This window comes from Bombina bombina, chromosome 3, assembly GCF_027579735.1.
Source record: "Bombina bombina isolate aBomBom1 chromosome 3, aBomBom1.pri, whole genome shotgun sequence".
Taxonomy (NCBI): Eukaryota; Metazoa; Chordata; class Amphibia; order Anura; family Bombinatoridae; genus Bombina; species Bombina bombina.
In genome coordinates, this window is record NC_069501.1 from 257284264 (window position 1) to 257300784 (window position 16521).

General features: G+C 38.6%; 1 protein-coding gene across 2 annotated transcripts in view; it reads right to left on the reverse strand.

Moving 5' to 3' along the window:
• The window catches only part of IFT20 (intraflagellar transport 20), a 57497-nt gene that overhangs the window by 27060 nt on the left and 13916 nt on the right, over positions 1–16521 (reverse strand). For both annotated transcript variants that reach the window (XM_053706270.1, XM_053706271.1), the window contains exon 3: positions 10830–10915. In XM_053706270.1, coding sequence (XP_053562245.1) covers positions 10830–10915 — 86 coding nt within the window. The remainder of the gene's footprint in view (positions 1–10829; positions 10916–16521) is intronic.

A 16521-nucleotide genomic window follows, 5' to 3' on the forward strand; every position in this document is an offset into this window, starting at 1 on the left:
TATGAGGAGAGGACAGAAAGCTACTACTACCTCTCTTTCATTTTGGCTGAAAAGCATCATCCGATTGGCTTATGAGACTGCTGGACGGCAGCCTCCTGAACGATTTACAGCTCATTCTACTAGAGCTGTGGCTTTCACATGGGCCTTCAAGAACGAGGCTTCTGTTGATCAGATCTGTAGGGCAGCAACTTGGTCTTCTCTGCATATTTTGCCAAATTTTACAAATTCGATACTTATGCTTCTTCGGAGGCTATTTTTGGGAGAAAGGTTTTGCAAGCCGTGGTGCCTTCCTTTAGGTAACCTGATTTGCTCCCTCCCTTCATCCGTGTCCTAAAGCTTTGGTATTGGTTCCCACAAGTAAGGATGAAACCGTGGACCGGACACACCAATGTTGGAGAAAACAGAATTTATGTTTACCTGATAAATTTCTTTCTCCAACGGTGTGTCCACGGCCCGCCCTGGTTTTTTAATCAGGTTTGAAAAATTTCTTTTATACACTACAGTCACCACGGCACCCTATAGTTTCTCCTTTTTCTCCTAACCGTCGGTCGAATGACTGGGGGGCGGAGCCAGAGGGGGGGCTATATGGACAGCTCTTGCTGTGTGCTCTCCTTGCCATTTCCTGTAGGGGAAGAGAATATCCCACAAGTAAGGATGAAACCGTGGACCGGACACACCGTTGGAGAAAGAAATTTATCAGGTAAACATAAATTCTGTTTTTCAGTTAGAAACCAACATATATTATATATCTATGCAATTATTTTATGTATATATCACGACACGTAAGAAACCTGAAAAAAAAATAAAAAATAAAAAAAAGGGTGAAAAAAATATATTTTTAAATTAAAACGTTGTTAATAGCCAAGATTATGTGCGTTTCCCCCCCTGAACTTGTATGAAGACGGCGTCAAATAAGGGATTTTTGTTATAGTTATGTAAATCTGATCTCTACATAGGGGCTCCCATGAGCCTCTATAGAAATAAATGGACATTTATCCATGCCAGGTCACCTGTCTATTAAAACATATAGGGGCTTTATTTTAAAAAGGGGCTTCTGGGCTTTAAAACAAGGGGGTATTGAGAGCCTCTATGCATTTTGATGACCTCTTACAAATGCCAAGAGACGATTTTCATGAAAAAAGTGCATTTCGAACTTTAGTATTATTTTTTAACGTGTGCTTTCATTTTTACACCCAATACACACACTGTTTGAAAGAGCAGACAAATGCCTTTCAAATGGTAGGTCATGGGTGTTTCTAGGGCTTAAAAGGGACATTAAACACCTGATGAAAATTGCTGAAACCTACTTTTTCTTATTAAAAAAAAAAAAGTAATCCCTGCTGTCTTTTTCATCTGTTGTTTTTAACCCAAACTGTTGAATGAGATTGTTTTGAAATACAGTAGTGCTTGATTCTCTTATGTAAGCTGCCATATTGTAAAGTATGTTACAGAGGGAGGAGGAAGCTCTCACGGCACGCTGCATATACTTTATGCAGAAGATTTCTGCTTTTCATGACCTCTCACCCAGCTTAGTGATTGTTTAGCAAGGATCGTATATAATATTTATCAGTGTGATCTGCTCCTGTCACACCCTCTGCTGAAACACAGTCAAACTCAGAGGGTGTGATAGGAGTAGATCACGCTGATAAATAATGCATACGGTCCTTGCTAAATGATCACCAAGCTAGGTGTCAGCCCTTAGTGATTTACATTAATAGGTCATGAAAAACATAATTTATGTAAGAACTAACCGGATAAATTAATTTCTTTCTTATTGGTATGAGTCCATGAGCTAGTGACGTGTGGGATATACAATCCTACCAGGAGGGGCAAAGTTTCCCAAACCTCAAAATGTCTAGAAATACCCCCTCACCACACCCATAATTCAGTTTAATGAAAAGCCAAGTAGTGGGGTGATAGAAAAAAGGAGAAAAAAAAAAAAAGCATACAAAAGAGGAACTGGAAATATAATTGTGCTTTTATACAAAAAATCATAACCACCAGAAAAAGGGTGGGTCTCATGGACTCTTGCCAATATGAAAGAAATGAATTTATCGGGTAAGTTCTTACATAAATTATGTTTTCTTTCAGGTAAATAGCAAGAGTCCATGAGCTAGTGACGTATGGGACAGAAATACCCAAGATGTGGAAGTCCACAGAAGAGTCACTAGAAAGGGAGGGATAAAATAAACACCCATTTTCCGCTGAAAAAATTAAATCCACAAAAAAATAAGTTTTTCTCATAAATTTAAAGAAAAAAAAACTTAAAACATCAGCAGAAGAATCAAACGGAAACAGCTGCCTGAAGTACTTTTCTACCAAAAACTGCTTCAGAAGAAGCAAATACATCAAAATGATAACATTTTGTAAATGTATGCAAAGACCACCAAGTTGCTGCTTTGCCAATCTGATCAACTGAAGCTTCATTCTTAAAAGCCCAAGAAGTGGAGTCTGATCTAGTAGAATGAGCTGTGATCCTGAGGCGGGGACTGTCCCGCTTCCAAATAAGCTTTATGAATCAAAAGCTGACCAAGATGCCAAAGAAATTCCAGAAGCTTTCTGACCTTTTCTAGAACCAGAGAAGACAACAAATAGACTAGAAGTCTTCCTGAAAACCTTAGTAGCTTCAACATAATATTTCAAAGCTCTTACAACATCCAAAGAATGTAAAGATCTTTCAAGAGTATTCTTGGGGTTAGGACACAAGGAAGAAACAACAATTAGCCTACTAATGTTGTTAGAATTCATAACCTTAGGAAGAAATTTAAACGAAGTCCGCAAAACAGCCTTATCCTGATGAATAATCAGAAAAGGAGACTCACAAGAGAGAGCAGACAATTCGGAAACTCTTCTAGCTGAAGAGATAGCCAAAAGAAACAAAACTTTCCAAGAAAGTAGTTTAAAAGCCAAAGAATGCATAAGCTCAAAAGGAGGAGCCTGCAAAATCTTCAAAACCAAAATTAAGACTCCAAGAAGGAGAGAGTGATTTAATAACAAGCTTGATACGAACCAAAGCCTGAACAAAACAGTGAATATCAGGAAGCTTAGCAATCTTTCTATGAATTAAAAGAAAGAGCAGAGATTTGTCCCTTCAAAGTGCTTGCAGACAAACCTTTATCCAAACCATCCTGAAGAAACTGTAAAATTCTAAAAGAATGCCAGGAGAATTTATGAGAAGAACACCATGAAATATAGGTCTTCCAAACTCGATAATAAATCTTCCTTGAAACAGACTTACGAACCTGTAGCATAGTATTAATCACTGAGTCAGAGAAACCTCTATGACTAAGCGTTTCATTTCCATACCTTCAAATTTAACGATTTGAGATCCTGATGGAAAAACAGCCCTTGAGATAGAAGGTCTGGTCTTAAAGGAAGTGGCCAAGGCTGGCAACTGTAAATCCGGACACCAAAACCTGTGAAGCCACACTGGTGCTATCAGAAACACATACAATTGTTCCATAATAATCTTGGAGATCACTCTTGGAAGAAGAACTAGAGGCGGAAAGATATAAGCAGGTTGGTAAAACCAAGGAACTGCTAAAGCATCCACCATCTCCGCCTGAGGATCCCTGGACCTGGATAGGTACCTGGGAAGTTTCTTGTTTAGATGAGAAGCCATCAGATCTATTTCTGGAAGACCCCACATCCGTACAAAATACATCTGGATGGAGAGATCACTCCCCCAGATGTAAGGTCTGACGGCTGAGTTAATCCACTTCCCAATTGTCTACACCTGGGATATGTACCGCAGAAATTAGACAAGACCTGGATTCTGCCCAAGAAAGTATCCGAGATACTTCTTTCATAGCTAGGGGACTGCGAGTCCCACGCTGATGATTGACATATGCCACAGTTGTGATATTATCCATCTGAAAACAAATGAAAGGTTCTCTCTTTAACAGAGGCCAAACCTGAAGAGCCCTGAAAATAGCACGGAGTTCTAAAATATTGATTGGTAACCTCGCCTCGAGGTTTCCAAACCCCTTGTGCTGTCAGATCCCCAGACAGCTCCCCAACCTGAAAGACTTGCATCTGTTGTGATCACAGTCCAGGTAGGACGAACAAAAGAAGCCCCTTGAACTATACAATGATGATTTAACCACCAAGTCAGAGAGAGTTGAATGTTGGGATTTAGGTATATCAATTGGGAAATCCAAGTATAATCCCTGCACCATTGATTCAGCATACAAAGCTGTAGAGGTCTCATATGAAAATAAACAAAGGGCATCGCTTCCGATGCTGCAGTCATGAGACCTAAAACTTCTATGCACATAGCCACTGAAGGGAATGATTGAGAATGAAGGTTTTGACAAGCTGAAACCAATTTCATTTGTTTCTTGTCTGTTAAGGACAGAGTCATTGACACTGACTCTATCTGGAAATCTAAAAAGGCAACCCTTGTCTGAGGAATCAAAAAACTCTTTGGCAAATTGATCCTCCAACTATGTCTTTGAAGAAACAACACTAAATAATTTGTGTAAGATTCGGCTAAATGTAAAAGACTGAGCTAGTACCAAGATAACGTCAAAATAAGGAAACACTGCAATACCCTGTTCTCTGATTACAGATAGAAGGGCACGAGAACCTTTGAAAAGATCATTGGAGCTGTTGCTAGGCCAAATGGAAGAGCGACTAATTAAAAGTACTTGTGTAGAAAAGAGAATCTCTGAAACCGATAGTGGTCAAGATGAATCGGAATATGAAGATATGCATCCTGTAAGTCTATCGTGGACATATAATAACCTTGCTGAACAAAAGGCAAAATAGTCCTCATAGTCACCATCTTGAAAGCTGGACTCTTACAAAACGATTCAAAAACTTAAGATCCAGAACTGGCCTGAATTAATTTTCCTTTCTTTGTGACAATGAATAGATTTGAATAAAACCCCAGACCCTGTTCATGAAACGGAACTAGAATTATTACCCCTGAAAGCTCTAGATCTGAAACACACTTCAGAAAAGCTTGAGCCTTCACCTGATTTGCTGGAATGTGAGAGAGAAAGAATCTTCTCACAGGAGGTCTTCCTTTGAATCATTTTTATACCATTGAGAGACAATACTCTGAATCCACTGATTTTGAACAGAATCTGACCAAATGTCTTGGAATAATTTCAATCTGCTCCCCACCAGCTGAACTGGATTGAGGGCTGCACCTTCATGCAGACTTGGGGGCTGACTTTGGTGTCTTAAAAGGCTTGGATTTATTCCAACTTGAAGGTGATTAGAGTCTTTAGGACGGATTGGTTTTCCATTCCTTATTCTGTCAAAGAACGAAAACGATTAGAAGCTTTAGATTTACCCTTAGATCTTTTATCCTGAGGCAAAAAACTCCCTTCCCCAGTGATAGTTGAAATAATTGAATCCATCTGAGAACCAAAAAGCTGTTACCTTGGAAAGAAAGAGATAGTAATCTAGACTTAGATACCATGTCAGCATTCCAAGATTTGAACCATAAAGCTCTTCTAGCTAAAATAGTTAAAGACATAGATTAAACATCAATTTTAATTATATCAAAAATAGCATCACAGATAAAATGATTAGCATGTTTAAGCAAACGAACAATGCTAGACAAATCAGGATCGGTTTCCTGTTGCGCTAAGCTATCCAACCAAAAGGTTGATGCAGCCGCAACATCAGCCATAGAAATGGCAGGCCTGAGAATATAAATAAGCTTTCCTTAGATAAGATTCAATTTTCCTATCTAAAGGATCTTTAAAAGAAGTATTGTCCTCCATAGGAATAGTAGTACATTTGACAAGAGTAGAACTAGCCCCATCAACTTTGGGGACTTTTCCCCAAAACTCTAATCTAGCCGCTGGCAAAGGGTACAACCTTTTAAACCTCGAAGAAGGAATGAAAGAAGTACCAGGCTTAATACATTCCTTAGCAATCACATCAGAAATAGCATCAGGAACTGGGAAACCTCAGGAGTAACCACAGGAGGTTTATAAACAGAATTTAAACGTTTCCTAGTTTTGATATCCAGAGGACTAGACTCCTCAATATGCAAAGTAACCAACACTTCTTTTAACAAGGAACCAATATACTCAATCTTAAAAAGATAAGTAGATTTGTCAATGTCTGAGGTAGGATCCTCTGAATCAGAGAGATCCTCATCAGAAGAGGATATTTCAGTATGTTGTCGGTCGTTAAAAATTTCATAAATTTTATGAGAAGTTAAAAAAGACCTTTTACGTTTATTAGAAGGCGGAATAGCAGACAAAGCCTCCTGTATCACATAAGCAATATCATTTTTCATATCAACAGGAATATCATGTACATTAGATGTTGAAGGAACAACACAAACTGTACTAGTACTGATGTAAAATGTTTTCTGCGTGCAAAAGCTTATCATGACAACTGTTACATACTACAGCTGGAGATATAATCTCAGCTAACCTACCAAAGCTAAGTAAGTGTATCTGTTGTAAAACTGTGACCAGGCAGTAGGGTTCCAACAGTTGCTTCTGAGACAGGATCAGATTGAGACATCTTGCAAAATGTAAAAGAAAAAAAACAACATTAAAGCAAAATTTACAATTTCCTTATATAGCAGTTTCAGGAATGGGAAAAAATGCAAACAGCATAGCCCCCTGAGCATATAGAAGGCAAGAGGCATATAGGAAGTGGGGTGAAAAAATAAAAATAAGTTTTTTGGCGCCAAGTATGACGCACTACGCAAAAGGAAGTTGAAATTTTTTTGGGCGCCAACAACATCTGGAAATGACGCAACTCGCTTCATCAGAGACGCAACCTCATGCAAGGAAACCTGGCGTCAACTAAGATGCCGGAAATGACAAACTTAAGTCATCAAAGACGTACCTTCGCTGCAAAAAAATACTCGCGCCAAGAATGACGCAATAAATAACAGCATTTTGCGCCCTTGCGAGCCTAATTTTGCCTGCAAAATTAAAAGAAAAAAAAACAGTCAATTTGAAAAAAAAGGACTATACCCCAGGTAAGACAAATAACTTCCTAAACATGCTTCCCAAACTGAAACGGACAGTCTGCAAAAGAAAATATACATAGACCTGACTCATGGCAAATAAGTAAAATACATATATTTAAAACTTTATATCAATACATAAAGCGCCAAACCATAGCGGAGAGTGTCTTAAATAATAAAAACATACTTACCGAAAGACTCCCATCTACATATAGCAGATAGCCAAACCAGTAATGAAAGAGTATCAGCAGAGGTAATGGTATATAACAGTATATTGTCGATCTGAAAAGGGAGGTAAGAGATGAATCCCTACGACCGATAACAGAGAACCTTTGAAAAGATTTCCTGCGAGAAAAACCATAAGATCAATAGGCGATACTCCCTTCACATCCCTCTGACAAACACAGAGGAATTGGACTTCAAAATGCTTAGAAGCGCTTATCATAGAAGAAATCAAGCACAAACTTACTTTACCACCTCCATAGGAGGCAAAGTTTGTAGAACTGAATTGTGGTGAGGGGTGTATTTATAGGCATTTTGAGGTTTGGGAAACTTTGCCCCTCCTGGTAGGTTTGTATATCCCATATGTCACTAGCTCATGGACTCTCGCCAATTACATGAAAGCAAGCAGAAATCTTCTGCACAAAGTATATGCAGCGTTCCGTGAGAGATTCCTCCTCCCTCTCCAGGAGCATGCCAGTAATTGACAAGATAATATTTCATGAAGCCGTGCACAGCAATCGGCTCTGCTTAGAGCATAAAACTTGTGGGCATTTAAAAAAAAACAAAAAAAAAACTGGGAGTTAAAAACAGAAGCACCGTACTAATAAGCATTTTATTTAAATCCTTTTGCATAATAAGTATTATGTACATAGACTGGGAAATTAAATCTGTGTCTTTAGACCTGCAGGCAGATGTGATTCCTCTAAGTACTGTATATGTAACAGACAATATGGTTTGTGTCACATGACTGCATCATGACCATGTAACTACTGTGCCCCTGTAACGTACGCTACAATATGGCAGCTTACATAGGAAATCAAGCACTGGATCAAAACTGTATTTCAAAAAACAATATCCTTCAAAAGTTTGGGGTAAAATGAACAGATAAAAATAAACAGCAGTGATTATTTTATTTTTATTAATAAGAAAAAGTAGGTTTTGGGGATTATTAGAAGTCAGGTGTTAAGGGTCCCTTTAAGGATGCCGAGAGTGAGGGGTTTGAATATCTACCCCGTAATCTAGTCCTGTGGTCCTACCTGGGGCTTTGTGACATCACCGGCATCCCTGGATTCGCCTGAGTAGACCACCACGGAAGGGGGGTAAGTTCAGGGGTGGGGCCACAATGAGCTCAGAAAGCTACATGGTTGTCATCAGTGGTGAATATATCCGCACTTAAAGGACCAGTCAACACATTAGATTTGCATAATCAACAAATGCAAGATAACAAGACAATGCAATAGCACTTAGTCTGAACTTCAAATGAGTAGTAGATTTTTTTATAACAAATTTCAAAGTTATGTATATTTCCACTCCCCTTGTACCATGTGATAGCAATCAGCCAATCACAAATGCATATACGTATAGTCTGTGAATTCTTGCACATGCTCAGTAGGATCTGGTGACTCAAATATTGTAAATATAAAAGACTGCACTTTTTTTTTAATGGAAGTAAATTGGAAAGTTGTTTAAAATTACATGCTGTATCTGATTCATGAAAATTTTATTTAACCTGAGTGTCACTTTAAGGGGTTAATTCAGGAGAAACTTTACAAACAACATTGAGGCATCAATTACTTTATAGAGACAAATAATAATAGTAATTTCTTATATAATTAAACAATATAATTTTTAAAAATGGACCTGCATTTTATTTCCAGGTTAACCTTTTTTGCTTTGAATAAATCATTATATCAAGCATTTTAGAGTTTAACACCCCATTAAAAAAATGTTTTAACATAAACCTATTTCAAAATGATTCCTATATCTTCTACTACCGTCTATAACACAATTCTGGTGCCAATCTTGGAGCAAAGACAGCTGCTTGATTAGTGTGTATGTAACTTGCACACGCTTGCCTGTCCATCAAGCGTGTACATAAGGCAGAAGCATCAAAGAGTGGCTGAAAATCCTCTGAGATTGGAACATGTAAAAAGCAGTTAAAGGTACAGTAAACCTTAAAAATAATGTTATATAATTCTGCACATAGTGCAGAATTATATAACATTATATTAGCGCAATCTTTATAAAACAAAATTTCCCCTTTGAATTTTAAAAAACCCTGCTGTTTTACAGACCCGCTCTCTGATCTGCTGAGCGGGTCTGTTTTTTTCAAACAGCGCATCGGGCCAGCTGTATAGTCACAGCCCGGCCCGACTGCGCCATAGCGCTCCTGCTCTGTCAGACAGCAGGAGCGAGCTGCACTTAGTGCTATGGCGCGGTCGGGCCGGGCTGTGACTATACAGCTGGCCCGATGCGCTGTTTGAAAAAAACAGAACCCCCTCAGCAGATCACAGAGAGCGGGTCAAAACAGCAGGGGTTTTTTTAAAATTCAAAGGGGAAATTTTGTTTTATAAAGATTGCGCTAATATAATGTTATGTAATTCTGCACTATGTGCAGAATTATATAACATTATTTTTAAGGTTTACTGACACTTTAAACTTTGATTTAAAACCCTGTAAAGGAGTCTTTTTCAACTGGATTACACTGGAACGTTTTGAAAATGATATGCAGCACTATGTAGCTCTAGCATATTATTCACTATTATGTCACTTTAACTTAGCTCTAAGTGTGGCAGGCAAGGCCTAGCAGTATTCTTGTGAAAGGCACTATTTCTGCCACTATAACACAAGTTTCAGCAAAAAAAACAACAACTTTATTTAAAGGGACAGTCTAGTCCAAAATAATTTTAAACAATTTTCCAATGTACTTTTATCACCAATTTTGCTTTGTTCTCTTGGTATTCTTAGTTGAAAGCTAAACCTAGGAGGTTCATATGCTCATTTCTAAGCCCTTGAAGGCCACCTCTTCTCTCAGGGCATTTTGACAGTTTTTCACCACTAGAGGGTGTTAGTTCATGTGTGTCATATAGATAATACTGTGCTCACGCACGTGAAATTCCAGTGAGCCAGCTCTGATTGGCTAAAATGGATGTCTGTCAAAAGTACTGAACTAAGGGGGCAGTTTGCAGAGGCTTAGATACAAGATAATCACAGAGGTAAAAAGTGTATTTATATAACTGTGTTTGTTATGCAAAACTAGGGAATGGGTAATAAAGGGTTTGTCTATCTTTTTAAACAATAACAAATTCTGGTGTAGACTGTAAAAAGACACTGTGCATAAAACATTTCTATTTAGACATATAAAATAGAAGAATTTACATCTGGGTGCAATTGACTAACATATCCATATAAATCAGTTACATTTTTAATTAAAAAATGGCATTACTAAAGCAGACATGGAGGTAATGGTTAAGTTTAATGTATAATTACCTTGCACTAAGTATAGCGAAAAAACATGCTAATTTATATCATTATTTTGAATTTTTCTAAAATTATAAACACATCCCTCTGATTGCGGTTGCCCCGTCATGCAGGTCTCTTTCCCCAGACAAAAGTTAGCCATGTGGGTTATGCAACTGTGCTCCATAACAGCTTACTACCACTGGGAGGCTGAGGCTCTTTGCACGTGCTCAGTAGTGAACTTTACAGCAAAGAACAGACTCTTGAGTGTACTTGTGTTTCGCTTAAATGATGACACAACCTTATTTTTTTCTCATTCCAGTGTCAATGATAAAAACAGTAAAGGCATAAAAATATTAATCATAATTTATCAGCTCTGTCAACAACTGTGGCTCCAGGAAGAGGTAATAGAGCTTACCTTCATTTTCTCATTTTCAGTTTCTTTAGCCAACTGGTCAACAAGATCAATCAACCCACCCACTATCTTCTGAAAATGTCCTATTTCTAAAAAAGACAACACAAGCAGTGGGTTGAATAGAACATTTCACAAACCAATAAAACAAAATAACAGCTCACATTTTTTGAGAATCATTCCCTTTGTTTATATCTAGGTGTCAAAGTGTGGGTAGAAAGATGCATAAAAGTACACTTTAATTTTAACACAATAATTTCTTAAAACACAAAAAAATTATTTTCTTTTTTTAAACATAAGTTTTAAAAAACAGTATATATTGAATAAAACAGTAAAGTGTGTATCTGATGAAATTCTAGGGCCTAGATTTAGAGTTCGGCGGTAGCCGTCAAAACCAGCGTTAGAGGCTCCTAACGCTGGTTTTGGCCGCCCGCTGGTATTTGGAGTCAGTGATTAAAGGGTCTAACGCTCACTTTGCAGCCGCGACTTTTCCATACCGCAGATCCCCCTACGCCATTTGCGTATCCTATCTTTTCAATGGGATCTTTCTAACGCCGGTATTTAGAGTCGTTTCTGCAGTGAGCGTTAGAGCTCTAACGACAAGATTCCAGCCGCCTGAAAAAAGAAGGAGTTAAGAGCTTTCTGGCTAACGCCGGTTTATAAAGCTCTTAACTACTGTACCCTAAAGTACACTAACACCCATAAACTACCTATGTACCCCTAAACCGAGCTCCCCCCACATCGCCGCCACTCGATTAAAAATTTTAACCCCTAATCTTCCGACCGCCACCTACGTTATACTTATGTACCCCTAATCTGCTGCCCCTAACCCCGCCGACCCCTATATTACATTTATTAACCCATAATCTTCCCCCCACAACATCGCCGCCAGCTACTTACAATAATTAACCCCTAATCTTCCGACCGCAAAGCGCCGCCACCTACGTTATCCCTATGTACCCCTAATCTGCTGCCCCTAACACCGCCGACCCCTATATTATATTTATTAACCCCTAATCTGCCCCCCTCAACGTCGCCGACACCTACCTACACTTATTAACCCCTAATCTGCCGAGCGGACCTGAGCGCTACTATAATAAAGTTATTAACCCCGAATCCGCCTCACTAACCCTTTCATAAATAGTATTAACCCCTAATCTGCCCTCCCTAACATCGCCGACACCTACCTTCAATTATTAACCCCTAATCTGACGACCGGAGCTCACCGCTATTCTAATAAATGTATTAACCCCTAAAGCTAAGTCTAACCCTAACACTAACACCCCCCTAACTTAAATATAATTTTAATCTAACGAAATAAATTAACTCTTATTAAATAAATTAATCCTATTTAAAGCTAAATACTTACCTGTAAAATAAACCCTAATATAGCTACAATATAAATTATAATTATATTATAGCTATTTTAGGATTAATATTTATTTTACAGGTAACTTTGTATTTATTTTAACTAGGTACAATAGCTATTAAATAGTTAAGAACTATTTAATAGTTACCTAGTTAAAATAATAACAAATTTACCTGTAAAATAAATCCTAACCTAGGATATAATTAAACCTAACACTACCCTATCAATAAAATAATTAAATAAACTACCTACAATTACCTACAATTAACCTAACACTACACTATCAATAAATTAAATAAACACAATTGCTACAAATAAATACAATTAAATAAACTAGCTAAAGTACAAAAAATAAAAAAGAACTAAGTTACAGAAAATAAAAAAATATTTACAAACATAAGAAAAATATTACAACAATTTTAAACTAATTACACCTACTCTAAGCCCCCTAATAAAATAACAAAGCCCCCCAAAATAATAAATTCCCTACCCTATTCTAAATTAAAAAAGTTACAAGCTCTTTTACCTTACCAGCCCTGAACAGGGCCCTTTGCGGGGCATGCCCCAAGAAGTTCAGCTCTTTTGCCTGTAAAAAAAAACATACAATACCCCCCCCCCCAACATTACAACCCACCACCCACATACCCCTAATCTAACCCAAACCCCCCTTAAATAAACCTAACACTAATCCCCTGAAGATCTTCCTACCTTGTCTTCACCATCCAGGTATCACCGATCCGTCCTGGTTCCAAGATCTTCATCCAACCCAAGCGGGGGTTGGCGATCCATAATCCGGTGCTGAAGAGGTCCAGAAGAGGCTCCAAAGTCTTCATCCTATCCGGGAAGAAGAGGCGATCCGGACCGGCAACCATCTTGATCCAAGCGGCATCTTCTATCTTCATCTGATGACGACCGGCTCCATCCTGAAGACCTCCACCGCGGACCCATCTTCTTCCGGCGACGTCCAACTGCAGAATGACGGTTCCTTTAAGGGACGTCATCCAAGATGGCGTCCCTCGAATTCCGATTGGCTGATAGGATTCTATCAGCCAATCGGAATTAAGGTAGGAATATTCTGATTGGCTGATGGAATCAGCCAATCAGAATCAAGTTCAATCCGATTGGCTGATCCAATCAGCCAATCAGATTGAGCTCGCATTCTATTGGCTGATCGGAACAGCCAATAGAATGCGAGCTCAATCTGATTGGCTGATTGGATCAGCCAATCGGATTGAACTTGATTCTGATTGGCTGATTCCATCAGCCAATCAGAATATTCCTACCTTAATTCCGATTGGCTGATAGAATCCTATCAGCCAATCGGAATTCGAGGGACGCCATCTTGGATGACGTCCCTTAAAGGAACCGTCATTCTGCAGTTGGACGTCGCCGGAAGAAGATGGGTCCGCGGTGGAGGTCTTCAGGATGGAGCCGGTCGTCATCGGATGAAGATAGAAGATGCCGCTTGGATCAAGATGGTTGCCGGTCCGGATCGCCTCTTCTTCCCGGATAGGATGAAGACTTTGGAGCCTCTTCTGGACCTCTTCAGCACCGGATTATGGATCGCCAACCCCCGCTTGGGTTGGATGAAGATCTTGGAACCAGGACGGATCGGTGATACCTGGATGGTGAAGACAAGGTAGGAAGATCTTCAGGGGATTAGTGTTAGGTTTATTTAAGGGGGGTTTGGGCTAGATTAGGGGTATGTGGGTGGTGGGTTGTAATGTTGGGGGGGGGGGGTATTGTATGTTTTTTTTTACAGGCAAAAGAGCTGAACTTCTTGGGGCATGCCCCGCAAAGGGCCCTGTTCAGGGCTGGTAAGGTAAAAGAGCTTGTAACTTTTTTAATTTAGAATAGGGTAGGGAATTTATTATTTTGGGGGGCTTTGTTATTTTATTAGGGGGCTTAGAGTAGGTGTAATTAGTTTAAAATTGTTGTAATATTTTTCTTATGTTTGTAAATATTTTTTTATTTTCTGTAACTTAGTTCTTTTTTATTTTTTGTACTTTAGCTAGTTTATTTAATTGTATTTATTTGTAGCAATTGTGTTTATTTAATTTATTGATAGTGTAGTGTTAGGTTAATTGTAGGTAATTGTAGGTAGTTTATTTAATTATTTTATTGATAGGGTAGTGTTAGGTTTAATTATATCCTAGGTTAGGATTTATTTTACAGGTAAATTTGTTATTATTTTAACTAGGTAACTATTAAATAGTTCTTAACTATTTAATAGCTATTGTACCTAGTTAAAATAAATACAAAGTTACCTGTAAAATAAATATTAATCCTAAAATAGCTATAATATAATTATAATTTATATTGTAGCTATATTAGGGTTTATTTTACAGGTAAGTATTTAGCTTTAAATAGGATTAATTTATTTAATAAGAGTTAATTTATTTCGTTAGATTAAAATTATATTTAAGTTAGGGGGGTGTTAGTGTTAGGGTTAGACTTAGCTTTAGGGGTTAATACATTTATTAGAATAGCGGTGAGCTCCGGTCGTCAGATTAGGGGTTAATAATTGAAGGTAGGTGTCGGCGATGTTAGGGAGGGCAGATTAGGGGTTAATACTATTTCTGATAGGGTTAGTGAGGCGGATTCGGGGTTAATAACTTTATTATAGTAGCGCTCAGGTCCGCTCGGCAGATTAGGGGTTAATAAGTGTAGGTAGGTGTCGGCGACGTTGTGGGGGGCAGATTAGGGGTTAATAAATATAACATAGGGGTCGGCGATGTTAGGGCAGCAGATTAGGGGTACATAGGGATAACGTAGGTTGCGGCGGTTTACGGAGCGGAAGATTAGGGGTTAATAATAATATGCAGGGGTCAGCGATAGCGGGAGTGGCAGATTAGGGGTTAATAAGTGTAAGGTTAGGGGTGCTTAGACTCGGGGTACATGTTAGAGTGTTAGGTGCAGACGTAGGAAGTGTTTCCCCATAGGAAACAATGGGGCTGCGTTAGGAGCTGAACGCTGCTTTTTTGCAGGTGTTAGGTTTTTTTTCAGCTCAAACAGTCCCATTGTTTCCTATGGGGGAATCGTGCATGAGCACGTTTTTGATGCCGGCCGCGTCCGTAAGCAACTCTGGTATCGAGAGTTGCATTTGCGGTAAAAATGCCCTACGCTCCTTTTTTGGAGCCTAACGCAGCATTTGTTTTAACTCTCGATACCAGAGTTAAATTTATGGTGCGGCCAGAAAAAAGCCCGCGGAGCGTTAACAGCCCTTTTACCGCCGAACTCTAAATCTAGGCCTAGGTTATTTGATTTGTCTTTAGCAAATGTATTGGTGCATATCTGGTCTTGATAAGTAGCAAAATTACCAAGAAAAAGGACGCATGCGCCAACTGCTCCCTAACATGGCGAGGAAGATAGTAAGGAAGGCAGACAACAATCTAAGGAACACAGTTTCTAAACTGCACAATACACTAGACTATTAGAGTTATTTATCAATTCACTGTCCATTCCCCAGTTTTGCATAACCAACACTGTAATATTATTATACTTTTTACCTCTGTGATTACCTTGTACCTAAGCATCTGCAGACTGTCCCTTATTTCAGTTCTTTTGACAGACTCGCATTTTAGCCAATCAGTGCGGACTCTTAGCTAATTCCACTGGCGTGAGCACAATGTTATCTATATGGCACACATGAAATAACGCTCTCTAGCTGTGACAAATTGTCAAAATGCATTCATATAAGAGGCGGCCTTCAAAGGCTTAGAAATTAGCATATGAGCCTACCTAGGTTTAGTTTTGAACTAAAGATACCAAGTGAACAAAGCAAAATTGATGATAAAAGTAAATTGGAAAGTTGTTTAAAAGGACATGCCCTATCTGAATCATGAAAGTTTAATTCTGACTACATTGTCCTTTTAAGGATAGAAGGCAGAGGGTTTCAATTAACCAAGTACATTTAAATGTGGGGTCAGTTACTAGTGGTGTTCCCCAAGGGTCAGTTCTTGGGCCTGTTTTGTTTAACATTTTCATAAGTGATATTGGAAGTTGGCTTCAGGGGAAGATATCCTTGTTTGCTGACGATACAAAAATTTGCAACAGAGTTGATCAAATGAACACTGATATTAAAAAAAACTGGAGGACTGGGCAAATAAATGGGATCCGACATGTAATATTACGAAAAGGAAAAAATTATGCATATAGGATCCAGAAACCCAAAGGCCAATTATAGTCTCAATGGTACATTACTGACTAACTAAAGAGGAATGGGACTTGGGAATTATTTCAGATGATTTAAAATGTGGTACACAATGCAGCAGTGCAGCCAGTAAGGCCAGTTGAATACTTAGTTGCATTGGGAGAGGTTTTAGTAGC